Source organism: Bombina bombina, chromosome 4 (assembly GCF_027579735.1).
Source record: "Bombina bombina isolate aBomBom1 chromosome 4, aBomBom1.pri, whole genome shotgun sequence".
NCBI classification, from domain to species: domain Eukaryota; kingdom Metazoa; phylum Chordata; class Amphibia; order Anura; family Bombinatoridae; genus Bombina; species Bombina bombina.
Genome location: NC_069502.1, coordinates 61,841,545 through 61,860,076, shown reverse-complemented (window position 1 = coordinate 61,860,076; position 18,532 = coordinate 61,841,545). Strand labels below are relative to the sequence as shown.

The window sequence follows — 18,532 nt, the reverse complement described above, 5'->3', positions numbered from 1 at the left end:
CGGTATATAATATGTGTGGGTACAGTAAATGAATAAGAGGAAAATTACAGCTAAACACAAACACCGCAAAAATGTAAAAATAGCCTTGGTCCCAAACGGACAGAAAATGGAAAAGTGCTGTGGTCATTAAGGGGTTAAACCATTAAACTTCTACACAAAATGAACTCGGACATCAGAATGTCCATTAACAATTGTAGTGAAGTGTTTGGATTTTTTTTTAAAGTAGATATAAAACCACACAAAAAGATATGAAAATTGTTTATTGAGCATATCATAAAAATGAAATGAATGGCTAAATGTTAAAACTGCATTCAAAATCATAAGAAAATCATCATCATTTCTGAATGAATTGTCCTCCATGTTTTACATCTGCTGTGTAAAAAATCCTACTTAAAGGCTTTTTGCTTATTTAACAATTTTCTTTTATATTGTTTTATTTTATTTGATTGTTGTGTTTTTTTTCTAATTTAAAATATGTCTCTTCTAATGAATTTGAATGGCTTAGAAAAAGAAGCAACATATATCATCCAAGCTTGATTACAATAATTTTGCACCCCCTTCTTCTGATGCGTTACATTGGGGTCCTATAGCAAAAAAAAAAGAAAGCAAAATACATTTTTTTTTTAATAAAAACAGATTTAGCTAGAAAAATGCTTCAAACCAAATTGAAATAATTTTTTTAACATGGGATTTTGATAGAGTGTTTAATTTTATTGAATGGGGATCATATTTTAAAAATTAAAAGCCAGCTGAAGAGATAGATGAAAATAGTGCTAGATACAATGCAATTCATTGTGTTGTTACGGATGATTCACAAAAATTGTCATCATGTGTGGGAACTCCGTAGACCGCTACTTCACAAAAGTGTAGAAAGTCTTGTCTTCCCGGTATAACAATGTTGACGTATCTGCCCACCAAATTATCACAATCGAAGCTTTGGGTTAAGGGAACTACACTGTTAGTAATTTGTGCACATCTGTGTAAGAAAAGTAAAGTAAATTAGTATAAATTTCCAGATTGGTACATTCTGTATAGTATAATAAACATTATCCTCTTCCATAATTACCATTATCACAAGAAATAACAAGAACAATCTAAATAGTACTTATTCTCAAAATACTTATACTTAGGGGTAGATTTACCAATGTCTGTCCGACATGATACGCTGTAGCGTATCATGTCCGACAGACACCGCTGATTGCCGACAGCAAACAGTGTCGGCATTTAACATTGCACAAGCAGTTCACCAGAACTGCTTGTGCAATGCCGCCTCCTGCAGATTTGCGGCCAATCAGCCGCAAGCAGAGGGTGTCAATCAGCCCTATCATATAGGATAGGGCGGATTGAAGACCGCAGCCTCAAAGGCAGTGGACAAGTTATGGAGCAGCGGTCTTTAGACCATTCGGCCCTTGTGAAATCTACCCCAATGTGACAATATGATCTTCTATTTTCTAAGTAGTTTTTTTTTAGGTCTGCTATATTTTTTTTAAAATTGTAAATGTAACTTTTTCAAATATTTTACAACAGTACTGGCTAGTAGAAATCAGTTGCACAGATTCCAAAATTATGTTGAACTAATAGACCATAATTTTTTATTTTCTGGGGAGAAAAATAATAATCTATCTTCAGCCTCTTTAGTCCATTCAGAAATCGATCACCCTTGCTCATTATCATCTGGTCTTTTTTTTTGGCTTCCGTCCGATATATTTAGTAACTAATATATCAGAAGAATAGTGAGGTTGTTCAATTTTAATTATGAGTCTGCCCACTGCTATCCTTGTTTGTTAATTTGATTAAACAATTGGGGTTGAATAATATTTTCTATATATAGGAGGCAACCTCAAAATAGGACTAGAGCACAGTAAGTAACAAGAATGAGAGAACCTGTTTTTGGATGACCAGTAGAGGCTGAAAAAAGAAGCTCACATGGACATAAGATAAGGAGTTTTGTTATTGTGTGTTTAGGTGTTTGGAGTGAGGTGTTTGGGGGTTTGCACAGGATGTATCTTGTAGTGTGGATTTTAAATTTAGACAGTTTTTTATGGGGGTTTAAGTTAGACATCTAAAGATATAAAGGGTTTTAACAGATGGGGATCACATGGGGAGGGATTAACGGAATGGTTTGGAATAGGTATGATTTAATTTCACTTAGATTTATATGGGGTTAACTGTGAAGAGAACTTGTAAGGGGGGTTTGTGATGTGTGGAATAATGTACACATGAGTACTTCAGTGTAAGGGGAAGGTTGTAGTAGTGGGGGCATCATATTGGTGTTCTGGTTTTATTTATTGGTTACTTATGTGGATCAGTCAGCTTGGTAGACGCTAATGAACCCAGTCTGCCTTTACAGCACCTAGAGGTGCAACATAATTGTTTGCAGTTTTTTAAGTGGCTGTGTTTATCAGATGTACTGTGCTATGAGTCTCCTCTTTTTGTTCTTGCAGACTACTGTGAAGTTGTTTTAAGAGGAGCTTCTGTGCTCTTAAAAACTTCATTCTGAACACAGTTTAGTTATTGGGACTGAGTACACCCTATGTCTTTTATATTTTTTTGTGTATTCAATTACGGCTAGATTTAGAGTTTGGCGGTAGCCGTGAAAACCAGCGTTAGAGGCTCCTAACGCTGGTTTTAGGCTACCGCCGGTATTTGGAGTCACTGAAAAAAGGGTCTAACGCTCTCTTTTCAGCCTCGACTTTTCCATACCGCAGATCCCCTTACGTCAATTGCGTATCCTATCTTTTCAATGGGATCTTCCTAACTCCGGTATTTAGAGTCGTGGCTGAAGTGAGCGTTAGAGCTCTAACGACAAAACTCCAGCCGCAGAAAAAAAGCAGGAGTTAAGAGCTTTTTGGGCTAACGCCGGTTCATAAAGCTCTTAACTACTGTACCCTAAAGTACACTAACACCCATAAACTACCTATGTACCCCTAAACCGAGGTCCCCCCACATCGCCGCAACTCGAATTTTTTTTTTAACCCCTAATCTGCCGACCGCAAAGCGCCGCCAGCTAAGTTATCCCTATGTACCCCTAATCTGCTGCCCCTAACACCGCCGACCCCTGTATTATATTTATTAACCCCTAACCTGCCCCCCACAACGTCGCCGCCAGCTACTTACAATAATTAACCCCTAATCTGCCAACCGCAAAGCGCCGCCACCTACATTATAGCTATGTACCCCTAATCTGCTGCCCCTAACACCGCCGACCCCTATATTATATTTATTAACCCCTAATCTGCCCCCCTCAACGTCGCCTCCACCTGCCTACACTTATTAACCCCTAATCTGCCGAGCGGACCGCACCGCTACTATAATAAAGTTATTAACCCCTAATCCGCCTCACTAACCCTAGAAGAAATAGTATTAACCCCTAATCTGCCCTTCCTAACATCGCCGACACCTAACTTCAATTATTAACCCCTAATCTGCCGACCGGAGCTCACCGCTATTCTAATAAATGGATTAACCCCTAAAGCTAAGTCTAACCCTAACACTAACACCCCCCTAAGTTAAATATAATTTAAATCTAACGAAATTAATTAACTCTTATTAAATAAATTATTCCTATTTAAAGCTAAATACTTACCTGTAAAATAAATCCTAATATAGCTACAATATAAATTATAATTACATTGTAGCTATTTTAGGATTAATATTTATTTTACAGGCAACTTTGTATTTATTTTAACCAGGTACAATAGCTATTAAATAGTTAAGAACTATTTAATAGTTACCTAGTTAAAATAATTTCAAAATTACCTGTAAAATAAATCCTAACCTAAGTTACAATTAAACCTAACACTATACTATCATTAAATTAATTAAATAAAATACCTACAATTACCTACAATTAAACCTAATACTACACTATCAATACATTAATTAAATACAATATCTACAAATAACTACAATGAAATAAACTAACTAAAGTACAAAAAATAAAAAAGAACTAAGTTACAAAAAATAAAAAAATATTTACAAACATAAGAAAAATATTACAACAATTTTAAACTAATTACACCTACTCTAAGCCCCCTAACAAAATAACAAAGACCCCCAAAATAAAAAATGCCCTACCCTATTCTAAATTACTAAATTAAAAGCTCTTTTACCTTACCAGCCCTGAACAGGGCCCTTTGCGGGGCATGCCCCAAGAATTTCAGCTCTTTTGCCTGTAAAAGAAAACATATAATACCCCCCCCCCAACATTACAACCCACCACCCACATACCCCTAATCTAACTAAACCCCCCTTAAATAAACCTAACACTAAGCCCCTGAAGATCTTCCTACCTTGTCTTCACCATCCAGGTTCACCGATCCGTCCTGAAGAGCTCCTCCGATGTCCTGATCCAAGCCCAAGCGGGGGGCTGAAGAGGTCCATGATCCGGTCAAAGTCTTCATCCAAGCGGGGCAGAAGAGGTCTTCCATCCGATTGAAGTCTTCATCCAGGTGGCATCTTCTATGGTCTTCCATCCGGAGCGAAGCGGCAGCATCCTGAAGACCTCCGACGCGGGACATCCATCCGGCCCGACGACTGAACGACGAATGACGGTTCCTTTAAGGGACGTCATCCAAGATGGCGTCCCTCGAATTCCGATTGGCTGATAGGATTCTATCAGCCAATCGGAATTAAGGTAGGAATATTCTGATTGGCTGATAGAATCAGCCAATCAGAATCAAGTTCAATCCGATTGGCTGATTCGATCAGCCAATCAGATTGAGCTCGCATTCTATTGGCTGTTCCGATCAGCCAATAGAATGCGAGATCAATCTGATTGGCTGATCGGATCAGCCAATCGGATTGAACTTGATTCTGATTGGCTGATTCCATCAGCCAATCAGAATATTCCTACCTTAATTCCGATTGGCTGATAGAATCCTATCAGCCAATCGGAATTTGAGGGACGCCATCTTGGATGACGTCCCTTAAAGGAACCGTCATTCGTCGTTCAGTCGTCGGGCCGGATGGATGTTCCGCGTCGGAGGTCTTCAGGATGCTGCCGCTTTGCTCCGGATGGAAGACCATAGAAGATGCCGCCTGGATGAAGACTTTAATCGGATGGAAGACCTCTTCTGCCCCGCTTGGATGAAGACTTTGACCGGATCATGGACCTCTTCAGCCCCCCGCTTGGGCTTGGATCAGGACATCGGAGGAGCTCTTCAGGACGGATCGGTGAACCTGGATGGTGAAGACAAGGTAGGAAGATCTTCAGGGGCTTAGTGTTAGGTTTATTTAAGGGGGGTTTGGGTTAGATTAGGGGTATGTGGGTGGTGGGTTGTAATGTTGGGGGGGGGGGTATTGTATGTTTTCTTTTACAGGCAAAAGAGCTGAAATTCTTGGGGCATGCCCGCAAAGGGCCCTGTTCAGGGCTGGTAAGGTAAAAGAGCTTTTAATTTAGTAATTTAGAATAGGGTAGGGCATTTTTTTATTTTGGGGGTCTTTGTTATTTTATTATGGGGCTTAGAGTAGGTGAAATTAGTTTAAAATTGTTGTAATATTTTTCTTATGTTTGTAAATATTTTTTTATTTTTTGTAACTTAGTTCTTTTTTATTTTTTGTACTTTAGTTAGTTTATTTCATTGTAGTTATTTGTAGATATTGTATTTAATTAATGTATTGATAGTGTAGTATTAGGTTTAATTGTAGGTAATTGTAGGTATTTTATTTAATTAATTTAATGATAGTATAGTGTTAGGTTTAATTGTAACTTAGGTTAGGATTTATTTTACAGGTAATTTTGAAATTATTTTAACTAGGTAACTATTAAATAGTTCTTAACTATTTAATAGCTATTGTACCTGGTTAAAATAAATACAAAGTTGCCTGTAAAATAAATATTAATCCTAAAATAGCTACAAGGTAATTATAATTTATATTGTAGCTATATTAGGATTTATTTTACAGGTAAGTATTTAGCTTTAAATAGGAATAATTTATTTAATAAGAGTTAATTAATTTCGTTAGATGTAAATTATATTTAACTTAGGGGGGTGTTAGTGTTAGGGTTAGACTTAGCTTTAGGGGTTAATACATTTATTATAGTAGCGGTGAGCGCCGGTCGGCAGATTAGGGGTTAATAATTGAAGTTAGGTGTTGGCGATGTTAGGGAGGGCAGTTTAGGGGTTAATACTATTTATTATAGGGTTAGTGATGCGGATTAGGGGTTAATAACTTTATTATAGTAGCAGTGCGGTCCGCTCGGCAGATTAGGGGTTAATAAGTGTAGTTAGGTGGAGGCGACGTTGTGGGGGGCAGATTAGGGGTTAATAAATATAATATAGGGGTCGGCGGTGTTAGGGGCAGCAGATTAGGGGTACATAGGGATAATGTAAGTAGCGGCGGTTTACAGAGCGGCAGATTAGGGGTTAAAAATAATATGCAGGGGTCAGCGATAGCGGGGGCGGCAGATTAGGGGTTAATAAGTGTAAGGATAGGGGTGTTTAGACTCGGGGTACATGTTAGGGTGTTAGGTGCAGACGTAGGAAGTGTTTCCCCATAGGAAACAATGGGGCTGCGTTAGGAGCTGAACGCAGCTTTTTTGCAGGTGTTAGGTTTTTTTTCAGCTCAAACAGCCCCATTGTTTCCTATGGGGGAATCATGCACGAGCATGTTTTTGAGGCTGGCCGCGTCCGTAAGCAACTCTGGTATCGAGAGTTGCAGATGCGTTAAAAATGCTCTACGCTCCTTTTTTGGAGCCTAACGCAGCCTTTTTTTGGACTCTCAATACCAGAGTTATTTTTATGGTGCGGCCAGAAAAAAGGCAGCGTTAGCTACGCGGGTCGTTACCGACAAAACTCTAAATCTAGCCGTTAGGTTTTAATGTTGTGCAAAAGGATTGAGGTTAAGGTTAATTGTGGTGTGACCATATCAAAGTTATGGATCATAGCATAAGGGGTCAGTCAAAAGGTTGTGGCTCCCAATCCTTCCTGATAAATTTTAGCTATGTGCTATTTCAGTTTTCCAAACTGTGTGTCGGGACACACTAGTGTGTCGGCAGCAGTGTGTAGGTGTGTCCCTGCTTCAGCACAATTTTTTTTTTAATTTAATTTTTTTAAATTTTTTTGTGGGGTTTCTGACTTTCCGCCTGCCTGCTATGCATATCACATGGTTGACACATGATTGATACCTAGTGAGTCACAGATCATCTTAACCAATTGGCGCAGCTCAGTGGGAACTGAAACTATTCCCATTGGCAGCTTTGGCGGCACATTGGCTCCTGACTGCACGTGTAGTCTCCTTAATTGGCTTGTGACTGCTTGTGTAGTCAGTGAGTGGGACAGCAGTGTGTTTGCAGCACGGGCAGTAGTCAGTAGGGCTCACGGAGCTCTGAGGGCGGCAGCTTATATGCTGAGCTGAAGTCAGAGGGTTTTTTTTGCAGCTAGCTCCCAGTAGTGCATTGGTGCTCCTGCTCTTGATATATGGATAGGAAGTGGAAGCGTAAAAATGCTTGATGATGAAATGTGAGTATCTTTATCTAATATTCCACCAAATATTCAGAAACTGTGTTCATCCCATCAACCTCATACATCCCATTAAAATAGTAAGTAGCTATTGGTGTTATTAAACTATTTTTTAATTCTTGCACATACAGTACATACTGTTACTTGTAAATACATATTATTATTATTATTATATAATTTATGTATGTGTCCGTATATTTTAAAACAAGTTAGTTTAACCTCCTTTTTGCTAGTACAACTGAATTAATTACCGTGTCGCGAAATGATGTAGGTCTAAAAATTGTGTCACCAACATGAAAAGTTTGGAAAGCTCTGTCCTATTTGCATAATACATTATATAATGATTCTGGATTCTCAATATCCAATGTGTTCTAAAAAACATGTTTTAAAGACCTTTTGTTTTTTCCCATGTATTGAATATTACATATTATACAATTTAACTATAATTGAATAAACCATAAAAGTTGTTACAATGAATATATTAACTTATATTCTATTTTTGTTTTGTAACACTAGATGCAGACTCCTTCTCAAGCTAAACACTCATGTAAAGTTATTGCAGCCACATAAGGGGAAGACTTTTGTATTAGATACCTAATTAAAGGTCAGACTACAAGTAGAGCGGTATTTAAAGGATTACTTTCTGTTATAATTTTTAAGCTAAACAACTAACATATTAAAGTTAATAAACATTAATTAAAACCTACTGACCTATATTTTCTCCAAAACGAAGTTTCATAACGTTCTAAAAGTTATATCTTTTATTCGCCGATGATGCCACTATTTTCAGCACTGCATGTTCAAAATACTTAAACCAATAACTTTGTGTTTAAAGCGCCATTTTGAAACCTAGGTATTGTAAACGGATTGGTACAGAGCAAAGGATACCCACGGAGTGGGTTTGGAAAACAATTAAATTTGCAGACAAGATTTCTGATATACGGTAGAGATATGTTAATGAAATGCTATTGATAAAAAGCGTATTTGGGGTAGTTAGTTAGTAACAGGCATAGAAAATATTTACTTACAGTGGCCCTTTAACGCTCCCGCACTAACTACGTTAAAAGTACGTTTTTTGTGTGCGTTGGGTAGCGCTCATATTACAAGCTAACCCAATGTGCGCAAAATGCCAAAGTTAGAATATTGTGATCCCATTAACATATTTCCCCATAGAGGTAAATGGAGCAAAAAAAGTGGAAAAAAAGTACCCTTCTTGCGTGGAAACCCGATCACATATTCTGAAGTGTGCTAACCCGACTTGAAAATATGAAAATGTCACATATGTTCTTCACATAGAAGAATATGTGCTATTTATTCATAAATGCATATTCCTATAGATATATATTTTGGTACTATATATCTATACCTATATAGATGATTACATATAAGTATAGATTACATATAATCCAGACATCTACCCTTTGAAATGGGACTGGAGTTTTAAGTAGTCTTTTCAGCCTCGCAGTGGATATGCCTGATGAAACAGAGTGTAAGCTGAGAAATGTGTTGCATGATTTTATTACATAGTTATACTGCTGTATACTGTGTTTTTTAATACAACATTTTAATAAAAGCAAGGCTTTTTTATCATCAATTGACTGAGAGCCTGAGTTTCTCTCCTTGAGGAGACGCCCAGAACAGAGGTGTGTGGAGCCCTAGGAGCATTGAGCTGGGACACTGAGATATCCTAGTAGGCGATACTAAGCACGAGTGGGTGCTGCTCCCATTGTGAGTACCTGTCTTTCATTTGGTTGACTGCATATTGTGTAAACTGTATCACACTAGGAGGCGCCCTTTCTTCTTGTGTATTCCCGCAGAACTTGTCTAAATCTCAGTGAGAGCATTGACGAAAGTTAGGGTCTGGAGATGCAGGGAGAGTCTTTCTGCGAAACCATCCAGACTCATATTAACAGCTCCTAAGCAATCAGTGTTGACGAGTTTCACTGCTTGCTTTCATCACTCAAGTCCATGTCAGGAGTGATGCTACAAGACTGTCACACTTGAGAGGCTGTGTTTGTGTTCCACAGCATAGATTCCGGTAAGATCGTTTCATTTTTTACACATATAGTTACACTAGAAAACAGGGTTACAGTGTGGTTCCTTTTATTTGTATGGAATCAAGGGTTAATATCTCCTGAGGGGGGATTATTGAACAGTGGGGATTAATCTCATACATTTTTATTGGATTTATACTGCGTTATGTGTGAGATGTTTTCTGAGGCTCATAGGCTGAGGTTGGAACACAGGTTACTTTCACTTTGGAGCTGCACAGCTTTACAAGCTTGGTGCGCTTCTCCTTAGTGGAGGTGGTCCTAGGTTGTGCTCCATGTGACAGGGTGTGGTCGTAGTTTCACTTCCTACTCTCTGACCGTGACTGGTTATCGGAGAGAAGCGGTTTACTCTGTGTGCCTGGGTCATAGGAGGTGGTGAGTGCCCCAGCCATTGGGGGTATAAAGGTGCCGTTTTTATATTTAATATAACATTCGTTATTGTTATATTAGGACATAGCCCATAGCTATGGAGGACTCTGACATTTTAGAGGGTATTCCCTCTATACCTAAGACTAATGCCTGTTTATATTGTGAGAAGGCCGAGATATTCCCACCCTCTCAATTACGTTCCACATGCCTAAAAAAAGTGATTATGTCAAAAAAGGTTAACATGTTTGATACAACTGAGCCTTCCACCTCTGAGGAGTCCCCGTCCCGTGAGGTGTGCACCCTGCTGTCATCTCCTAATACACATGCAGTTTCCCATAGCATGCCTGAGCCTCCATCTGGAGGAGACCTTTTACCTCCAGACTTCACTGCGCAGTTACAGACGGCGGTGTCTACAGCCATTAGTGCTTTACCTCGCCCTGCTAAGCGCAAGCAAAAGGTCAAATATTGCTATCCTTCCCACGGGTCATGATCTAGTTTATTGGCTATAGCTGATAAACGGTTATCTGATGATGAAGTTCTTTTTGACACTTCCGAGGGTAAACTTTCTGGGTCTGAATCGGCTGCCTCCGATTGTGGAGAAACCAGATTTTATATTTAAGATGGAGCACTTGCGCTTTCTTTTAAAGGAAGTTCTAGCTACCTTAGAGGTTCCAGAGGCCAAACTGCCTGAATTTCAGGGTGCCAGGAATCAGACTGAGACGACAAGGGCAAAAATAATCACACCTTTATTAATAGCAAAAAATAATAAAAAGTCCACAAGTCAAATAACAAGCCAGGAGTCAAAACCAGAGCTAGTAGTCAGACGAGCCGAGTCAGGAGCCAAAGCGAATAGTCAGATGAACTGAAATCAGGAACAAGGAAAATAGCAGAGTCAGGAACAAGCCAGGGATCAGGAACCAGGAAGGACGTCAGACAGCTAGGTAATACACAGGAACTCTCACAAACAGGTCTGAGACAACACAAAGGCAAATCATACTGAGCAGAGGCCCTTTAAGTAATAAGTGATGACATCACAATTCTGAGACTGCATCCTGTCTCACATGGATGATGCACACCAGTCTGGCCATAAAGGGAAGTGCAGGAAATGAGCAGCATCCCCCACAATGTACCACAGTCAGGAAGAGAGGTGAGTAAAATGGCTGCCAGCAGCACATGGCAAACACAACAGGGAAAAAACCCTGACACTGAAGAACCTTTAATTCCTTAACTGGATAGAGTTTACGAAGACAGGGTTGGGGATAGTTCTTCGTTCAAGGAGCCCATGGATAAAAAGATGGAAACTCTGTTAAGAAAGATGTTTCAACATTCGGGATATTTAATTCAACCAGAGGCAGCAGTTGCCACAGTTGCGGGAGCAGCTACCTACCATTATTCTTTATACAATTAAGGGTTTAAGGGTCACTAATTATTTTATTTGTGATGCGGATATGCAAATTATTAATTTAAATGCTAAAACTGCTGGGTTTTCTGTTCAGGCCCACCGGCTCTGTGGTTGAAGTTCTGGTCTGCAGACTTGACTTCCAAGTCCATACTCCTGTCCCTTCCATTTAAGGGTAAGATTTTGTTTGGTCCAGGCCTAGACTCCATCATTTCCACAGTTACAGGGGGCAAGGGTGCCTTCCTACTGCAAGATAAAAAGAAAAGATCTAAGGGACAATCTAATAATTTTCGTTCCTTTCGTTCTGATAAATCCCAATGCCAGCAATCCTCCGCTAAGACAGAGCAACCTAAGACTTTGAAGCCGGCTCAGTCCTGGAATAAGTCCAAGCAGAGCAAGAAGCCAGCTGAGACTAAATCAGCATGAAGGGGTCGCCCCTGGTCCATCTATGGATCAGGTAGGGGGCAGACTTTCGCTCTTTTCAGAAGCTTGGTTCAGGGATGTGCAGGATCCTTGGGTCCTGGAGGTCATTGCTCAGGATTACAGAATTGGGTTCAAGTCTCTTCCACCCAAGGGCAGATTCCTTCTCTCAAATCTGTCATCAAAGCCAGAGAAGAGGGATGCCTTTCTGGGGTGCTTTCGGGATCTGTCCTACTTAGGAGTCATTGTCCTTGTTCCCATAGAGGAACGAGGCTTGGGATACTACTCAAACCTTTTCGTGGTCCTAAAAAAGGAGGGAACTTTCCGCTCAATTCTGGACCTAAAGTGCTTAAACAAGTTTCTGAATGTCCCCTCATTCAAGATGGAGATGATAAGATCTATCCTTCCCTTAGTCCAGAAGGGACAGTTCATGACCACTATAGATCTGAAGGATGCTTACCTTCATGTCCCAATCCACAGAGAACAGTTTCAGTTCCTAAGGTTTGCCTTCCTGGACCAGCACTTCCAGTTTATTGCTCTTCCATTTGTCCTAGATACTGCCCCAAGAATTTTCACAAAGGTTCTGGGGGCTCTCTTAGCCGTGGCCAGAACCCAGGGCATTGCAGTAGCACCTTACTTGGACGATATTCTGGTACAAGCACCATCCTTTCGTCTAGCAGAAGAACATTCAGAATTTCTTCTCTCTCTTCTTCGATCCCATGGATGGAAGATTAACTTAGAAAAGAGTTCCCTTATTCCATGCACCAGGGTAGAATTCCTGGGCATTATAATAGACTAACTAGTCATGAGGATATTTCTTTTAGACCAGAGATGCTGCAAGCTGGCTTTGGCATGTTTTGCCCGGTACAGTCTCAGACCGTTACAGCTGTGCATGCTAAGACAGTGGAATGGCAATCATTCGGATTTGTTTCAACAGATCTCTCTGGACAACCGGTCGAGAGAATCGCTCTCTTGGTGACTCTGTCCAAATCACCTGTCCCAAGGGACATACTATTTAAGACCATCCTGGGAGATTGTGACTATGGATGCGAGTCTCTCAAGATGGGGAGCAGTTTAGGGAGCCAAGAAGGCTCAGGGCCTTTGGTCTCGGGAGGAGAGCTCACTTCCGATCAACATTCTGGAACTTCGAGCAATCTTGGGTTTGTCCCATTTTATCAAATTCCAATCAGACAATATCACCTTGGTGGCTTACATCAATCACCAGGGAGGAACAAGGAGCTTCCTAGCAATGAGGGAGGTATCTCGGATTCTGGAGTGGGCGGAGGCGATCCACATTCCGGGTGTGGACAACTGGGAAGCCGATTTTCTCAGCAGACAATCCTTTCATCCGGGGGAATAGTCTCTCCATCCTGAGGTGTTTGTGGAAATATGCAACAGGTGGGGGACTCCAGAGATAGATCTCGTGGCATCCCATCTCAATACCAAGCTATGCAGGTATGGGTCGAGATCAAGGGATCCTTTTGCGGAGCTAATTGATGCATTAGTGGTGCCTTGGAGGTTCAGTCTAATATACCTTTTTCCACCATTAACTCTCCTTCCTCGAGTAGTGGCCCGCATCAAGCAGGAGCAGGCATCAGTGATACTAATTGCTCCATCGTGGCCGTGAAGGATGTGGTTTGCAGATCTAGTGGGGATGTCGTCATCTCCTCCATGGAAGTTACCTTGTTGCAGGGATCTGCTGGGACAAGGTCCTTTTGTTCACCAAAAGCTAGATTTCTTTCATGTAATTGGCAAGAGTCCATGAGCTAGTGACATATGGGATATACAATCCTACCAGGAGGGGCAACGTTTCCCAAACCTCAAAATGCCTATAAATACACCCCTCACCACACCCACAATTCAGTTTTACAAACTTTGCCTCCTATGGAGGTGGTGAAGTAAGTTTGTGCTAAGATTTCTACGTTGATATGCGCTTCTCAGCATTGTTGAAGCCCGATTCCTCTCAGAGTACAGCGAATGTCAGAGGGACGTGAAGGGAGTATCACCTATTGAATACGATGATTTCTCTAACGGGGGTCTTTTTCATGGGTTCTCTGTTATCGGTCGTAGAGATTCATCTCCTACCTCCCTTTTCAGATCGACGATATACTCTCAAATTTACCATTACCTCTACTAAGAACTGTTTTAGTACTGGTTTGGCTATCTGCTATATGTGGATGGGTGTCTTTTGGTAAGTATGTTTTCATTTACTTAAGACACTCTCAGCTATGGTTTGGCACTTTATGCAAATTATATAAAGTTCTAAATATATGTATTGTACTTATATTTGCCATGAGTCAGGTTCATGTATTTCCTTCTGCAGACTGTCAGTTTCATATTTGGGAATATAAACACTTTAAGAAATTTATTTCTTACCTGGGGTTTAGTCTTTTTCAATTTGACTACTTTTTGCATTTGCGGGTATTAGGCCCACGGGTGCGTCAAATGTTAGACTTTATTACGTCATTTTTGGCGCAAACTTTTTTGGCGCGGGAAATTACGTTTTTGACGCAACTTCGTCATTTCCGGCGTCATACGTGATGTCGAGACCTTTCACACGGCAGCGTCATTAGTGACGTTGTGCGTCATACTTGGTGCCAATTTTTTCTTCATTATTTCAATACCCCATTGTTGTTTGCCTCCTGCTTTCTTTTCTATCAAGAGGCCTATTCTTTTGCATTTTTTCCCATTCCTGAAACTGTCATTTAAGGAAATAGATAATTTTGCTTTATATGTTGTTTTTTCTCTTACATTGAGCAAGATGTCCCAATCTGATCCTGCCTCTGAAGTTTCTGCTGGAACATTGCTGCCTGACATGGGTTCTACAAAAAGCTAAGTGCATTTGTTGTAAAATTGTAGAAATTATTCCACCGAATGTCATTTGTAATAGTTGTCATGATAAACTTTTACATGCAGATAGTGTTTCTATCAGTAATAGTACATTGCCAGTTGCAGTTCCTTCAACTTCTAATGTGCATGATATACCTGTAAATTTTAAAGAATTTGTTTCTGATTCTATTATGAAGGCTTTGTCTGCATTTCCACCTTCTAATATACGTAAAAGGTCTTTTAAAACTTCTCATTTAGCTGATGAAATTTCAAATGACCAACAACATAATAATTCATCCTCTTCTGATGAGGATCTATCTGAAACAGAAGATCGTTCCTCAGATATTGACACTGACAAATCTACTTATTTATTTAAAATAGAGTATATGCGTTCTTTATTAAAAGAAGTGTTAATTACTTTGGATATTGAGGTAACCAGTCCTATTGACGTTCAGTCTAATAAACGTTTAAATACTGTTTTTAAACCTCCTGTGGTTTCCCCAGGTGTTTTTCCCATTCCTGAGGCTATTTCTGATATGATTTCTAGGGAATGGAATAAGCCAGGTACTTCATTTATTCCTTCTTCAAGGTTTAAGAGATTGTATCCTTTAGCAGCAAAATCTATAGAGTTTTGGGAAAAAGTCCCCAAAGTTGATGGGGCTATTTCTACTCTTGCTAAATGTACCACTATTCCTATGGAAGATAGCACTTCCTTTAGGGATCCTTTAGATAGGAAACTTGAATCTTATCTAAGGAAGGCCTATTTATATTCAGGTCATCTTCTCAGACCTGCTATTTCTTTGGGTGATGTTGCGGCTGCATCAACTTTCTGGTTGGAAACTTTAGCGCAACATGAATTGGATTTTGACATATCTAGCATTGTTCGCTTACTGCAACATGCTAATCATTTTATTTGTGATGCAATTTTTGATATAATCAAAATTGATGTTAGATCCATGTCTTTAGCTGTATTAGCTAGAAGAGCTTTATGGCTTAAATCTTGGAATGCTGATATGACATCTAAATCTAGATTACTATCTCTTTCTTTCCAAGGTAATCATTTATTTGGTTCTCAGTTGGATTCTATTATTTCAACTATCACTGGAGGAAAAGGAGTTTTTTTGCCTCAGGATAAAAAACCTAAGGGCAAATCTAAGGCTTCTCACCGTTTTCGTTCCTTTCGTCAGAATAAGGAACAAAAACTCAATCCTCCTCCCAAGGAATCTGCTTCCAGTTGGAAGCCTTCCTCAAATTGGAATAAATCTAAGCCATTTAGGAAACCAAAGTCTGCCCCTAAGTCCGCATGAAGGTGCGGCCCTCATTCCAGCTCAGCTGGTAGGGGGCAGATTAAGGTTTTTCAAGGATTGTTGGATAAAATCTGTCCAAAATCATTGGATTCAGAGCATTGTCTCTCAAGGGTATCGAATAGGATTCAAAGTAAGACCTCCTGTGAGAAGATTTTTTCTCTCACGCATCCCTGTAAATCCAGTAAAAGCTCAAGCTTTTCTGAAGTGTGTTTCAGACCTGGAGTCTTCAGGGGTAATCATGCCAGTTCCTCTTCAGGAACAAGGTTTGGGGTTTTATTTAAACCTATTCATTGTACCAAAGAAAGAAAATTTGTTCAGACCAGTTCTGGATCTGAAATTTTTGAATCGTTATGTAAGAGTACCAACTTTCAAGATGGTGACTATAAGGACTATTCTGCCTTTTGTTCAGCAAGGACATTATATGTTTACAATAGACTTGCAGGATGCATACCTTCATATTCCGATTCATCCAGAACACTTTCAGTTTCTGAGATTCTCTTTTCTAGACAAGCACTACCAATTTGTTGCTCTTCCATTTGGCCTAGCAACAGCTCCAAAAATCTTGTCAATGGTTCTGGGTGCCCTACTATCTGTAATCCGAGAACAGGGTATTGCGGTGTTTCCTTATTTGGACGATATCTTGGTACTAGCTCAGTGTTTAAATACTGCAGAATCTCACACAAATCAACTAGTGTTGTTTCTTCGGAAACATGGTTGGAGGATCAATTTACCAAAAAGTTTCTTGATTCCTCAGACAAGGGTCACCTTTTTAGGCTTCCAGATAGATTCAGTGTCCATGACTCTGTCTCTAACAGACAAGAGACGTTTAAAGTTGGTTGCAGCCTGCCGGCACCTTCAGTCTCAGTCATTCCCTTCAGTGGCTATGTGCATGGAAGTTTTAGGTCTCATGACTGCAGCATTGGACGCGATCCCCTTTGCTCGTTTTCACATGAGACCTCTACAGCTTTGTATGCTGAATCAATGGTGCAGGGATTATACAAAGATATCACAATTAATATCCTTGAATCCCAATGTACGACACTCTCTGACATGGTGGATAGATCACCATCGTTTGGTTTAAGGGGCTTCTTTTGTTCGCCCAACCTGGACTGTGATCACAACAGATGCGAGTCTTTCAGGTTGGGGAGCTGTTTGAGGATCTCTGACAGCACAAGGGGTTTGGAAATCTCAAGAGGCGAGATTACCAATAAATATTTTAGAACTCCGTGCAATTCTCAGGGCTCTTCAGTTCTGGCCTCTACTAAAGAGAGAACCGTTCATTTGTTTTCAGACAGACAATATCACAACTGTGGCTTATGTCAATCATCAGGGTGGGACTCACAGTCCCCAAGTTATGAAAAAAGTATCTCGGATACTTGCCTGGGCGGAATCCAGCTCCTGTCTAATCTCTGCGGTGCATATCCCAGGCATAGACAATTGGGAGACGGATTATCTCAGCCGCCAGACTTTACATCCAGGGGAGTGGTCTCTCCATCCAGATGTGTTTTCTCAGATTGTTCAGATGTGGGGGCTTCCAGAGATAGATCTCATGGGCTCTCATCTAAACAAGAAACGTCCCAGATACCTGTCCAGGTCCAGGGATGTTCAGGCGGAAGCAGTGGATGCGCTGACACTTCCTTGGTGTTATCAACCTGCTTACATCTTTCCGCCTCTAGTTCTCCTTTCAAGAGTGATCTCCAAAATCATCATGGAACAGTCTTTTGTGTTGCTGGTGGCTCCAGCATGGCCACACAGGTTTTGGTATGCGGATCTGGTTCGGATGTCCAGTTTCCCGCCTTGGTCACTTCCGTTACGGCCAGACCTACTACCTCAAGGTCCGTTTTTCCATCAGGATCTCAAATCATTAAATTTGAAGGTGTGGAAATTGAACGCTTAGTTCTAAGTCATAGAGGTTTCTCTGACTCAGTGATTAATACTATGTTACAAGCTCGTAAATCTGTTTCTAGAAAGATTTATTATAGAGTTTGGAAGACTTACATTTCGTTGTGTTCTTCTCATAAATTCCCCTGGCATTCTTTTAGAATTCCTAGAGTTTTACAGTTTCTTCAGGATGGTTTGGATAAGGGTTTGTCTGCAGGTTCTTTGAAAGGACAAATCTCCGCTCTTTCTGTTTTATTTCACAGAAAGATTGCTATTCTTCATGATATTCACTGTTTTGTACAGGCTTTAGTTCGTATTAAGCCTGTCATTAAATCAATTTCTCCTCCTTGGAGTCTTAGGCCTAGATTTAGAGTTTGGCGGTAGCCGTGAAAACCAGCGTTAGAGGCTCCTAACGCTGGTTTTAGGCTACCGCCGGTATTTGGAGTCAGTCAAAAAAGGGTCTAACGCTCACTTTTCAGCCACAACTTTTCCATACCGCAGATCCCCTTACGTAAATTGCGTATCCTATCTTTTCAATGGGATCTTTCTAACGCCGGTATTTAGAGTCATGGCTGAAGTGAGCGTTAGAAATCTAACGACAAAACTCCAGCCGCAGAAAAAAAGCAGGAGTTAAGAGCTTTTTGGGCTAACGCCGGTTCATGAAGCTCTTAACTACTGTGCCCTAAAGTACACTAACACCCATAAACTACCTATGTACCCCTAAACTGAGGTCCCCCCACATCGCCGCCACTCGATTACATTTTTTTAACCCCTAATCTGCCGACCGCCACCTACGTTATACTTATGTACCCC

At 40.3% G+C, this 18,532-nt stretch overlaps 1 protein-coding gene across 1 annotated transcript in view; it reads right to left on the bottom strand.

The window, feature by feature from the left end:
* Positions 1-245: 245 nt before the first annotated feature.
* The window catches only part of LOC128655901 (fucolectin), a 177,002-nt gene continuing 158,715 nt past the window's right edge, over positions 246-18,532 (bottom strand). The window contains exon 5 of the mRNA XM_053709490.1: positions 246-976. Within this exon, the coding sequence (XP_053565465.1) occupies positions 790-976 (187 nt within the window). The 3' untranslated portion in view covers positions 246-789. The remainder of the gene's footprint in view (positions 977-18,532) is intronic.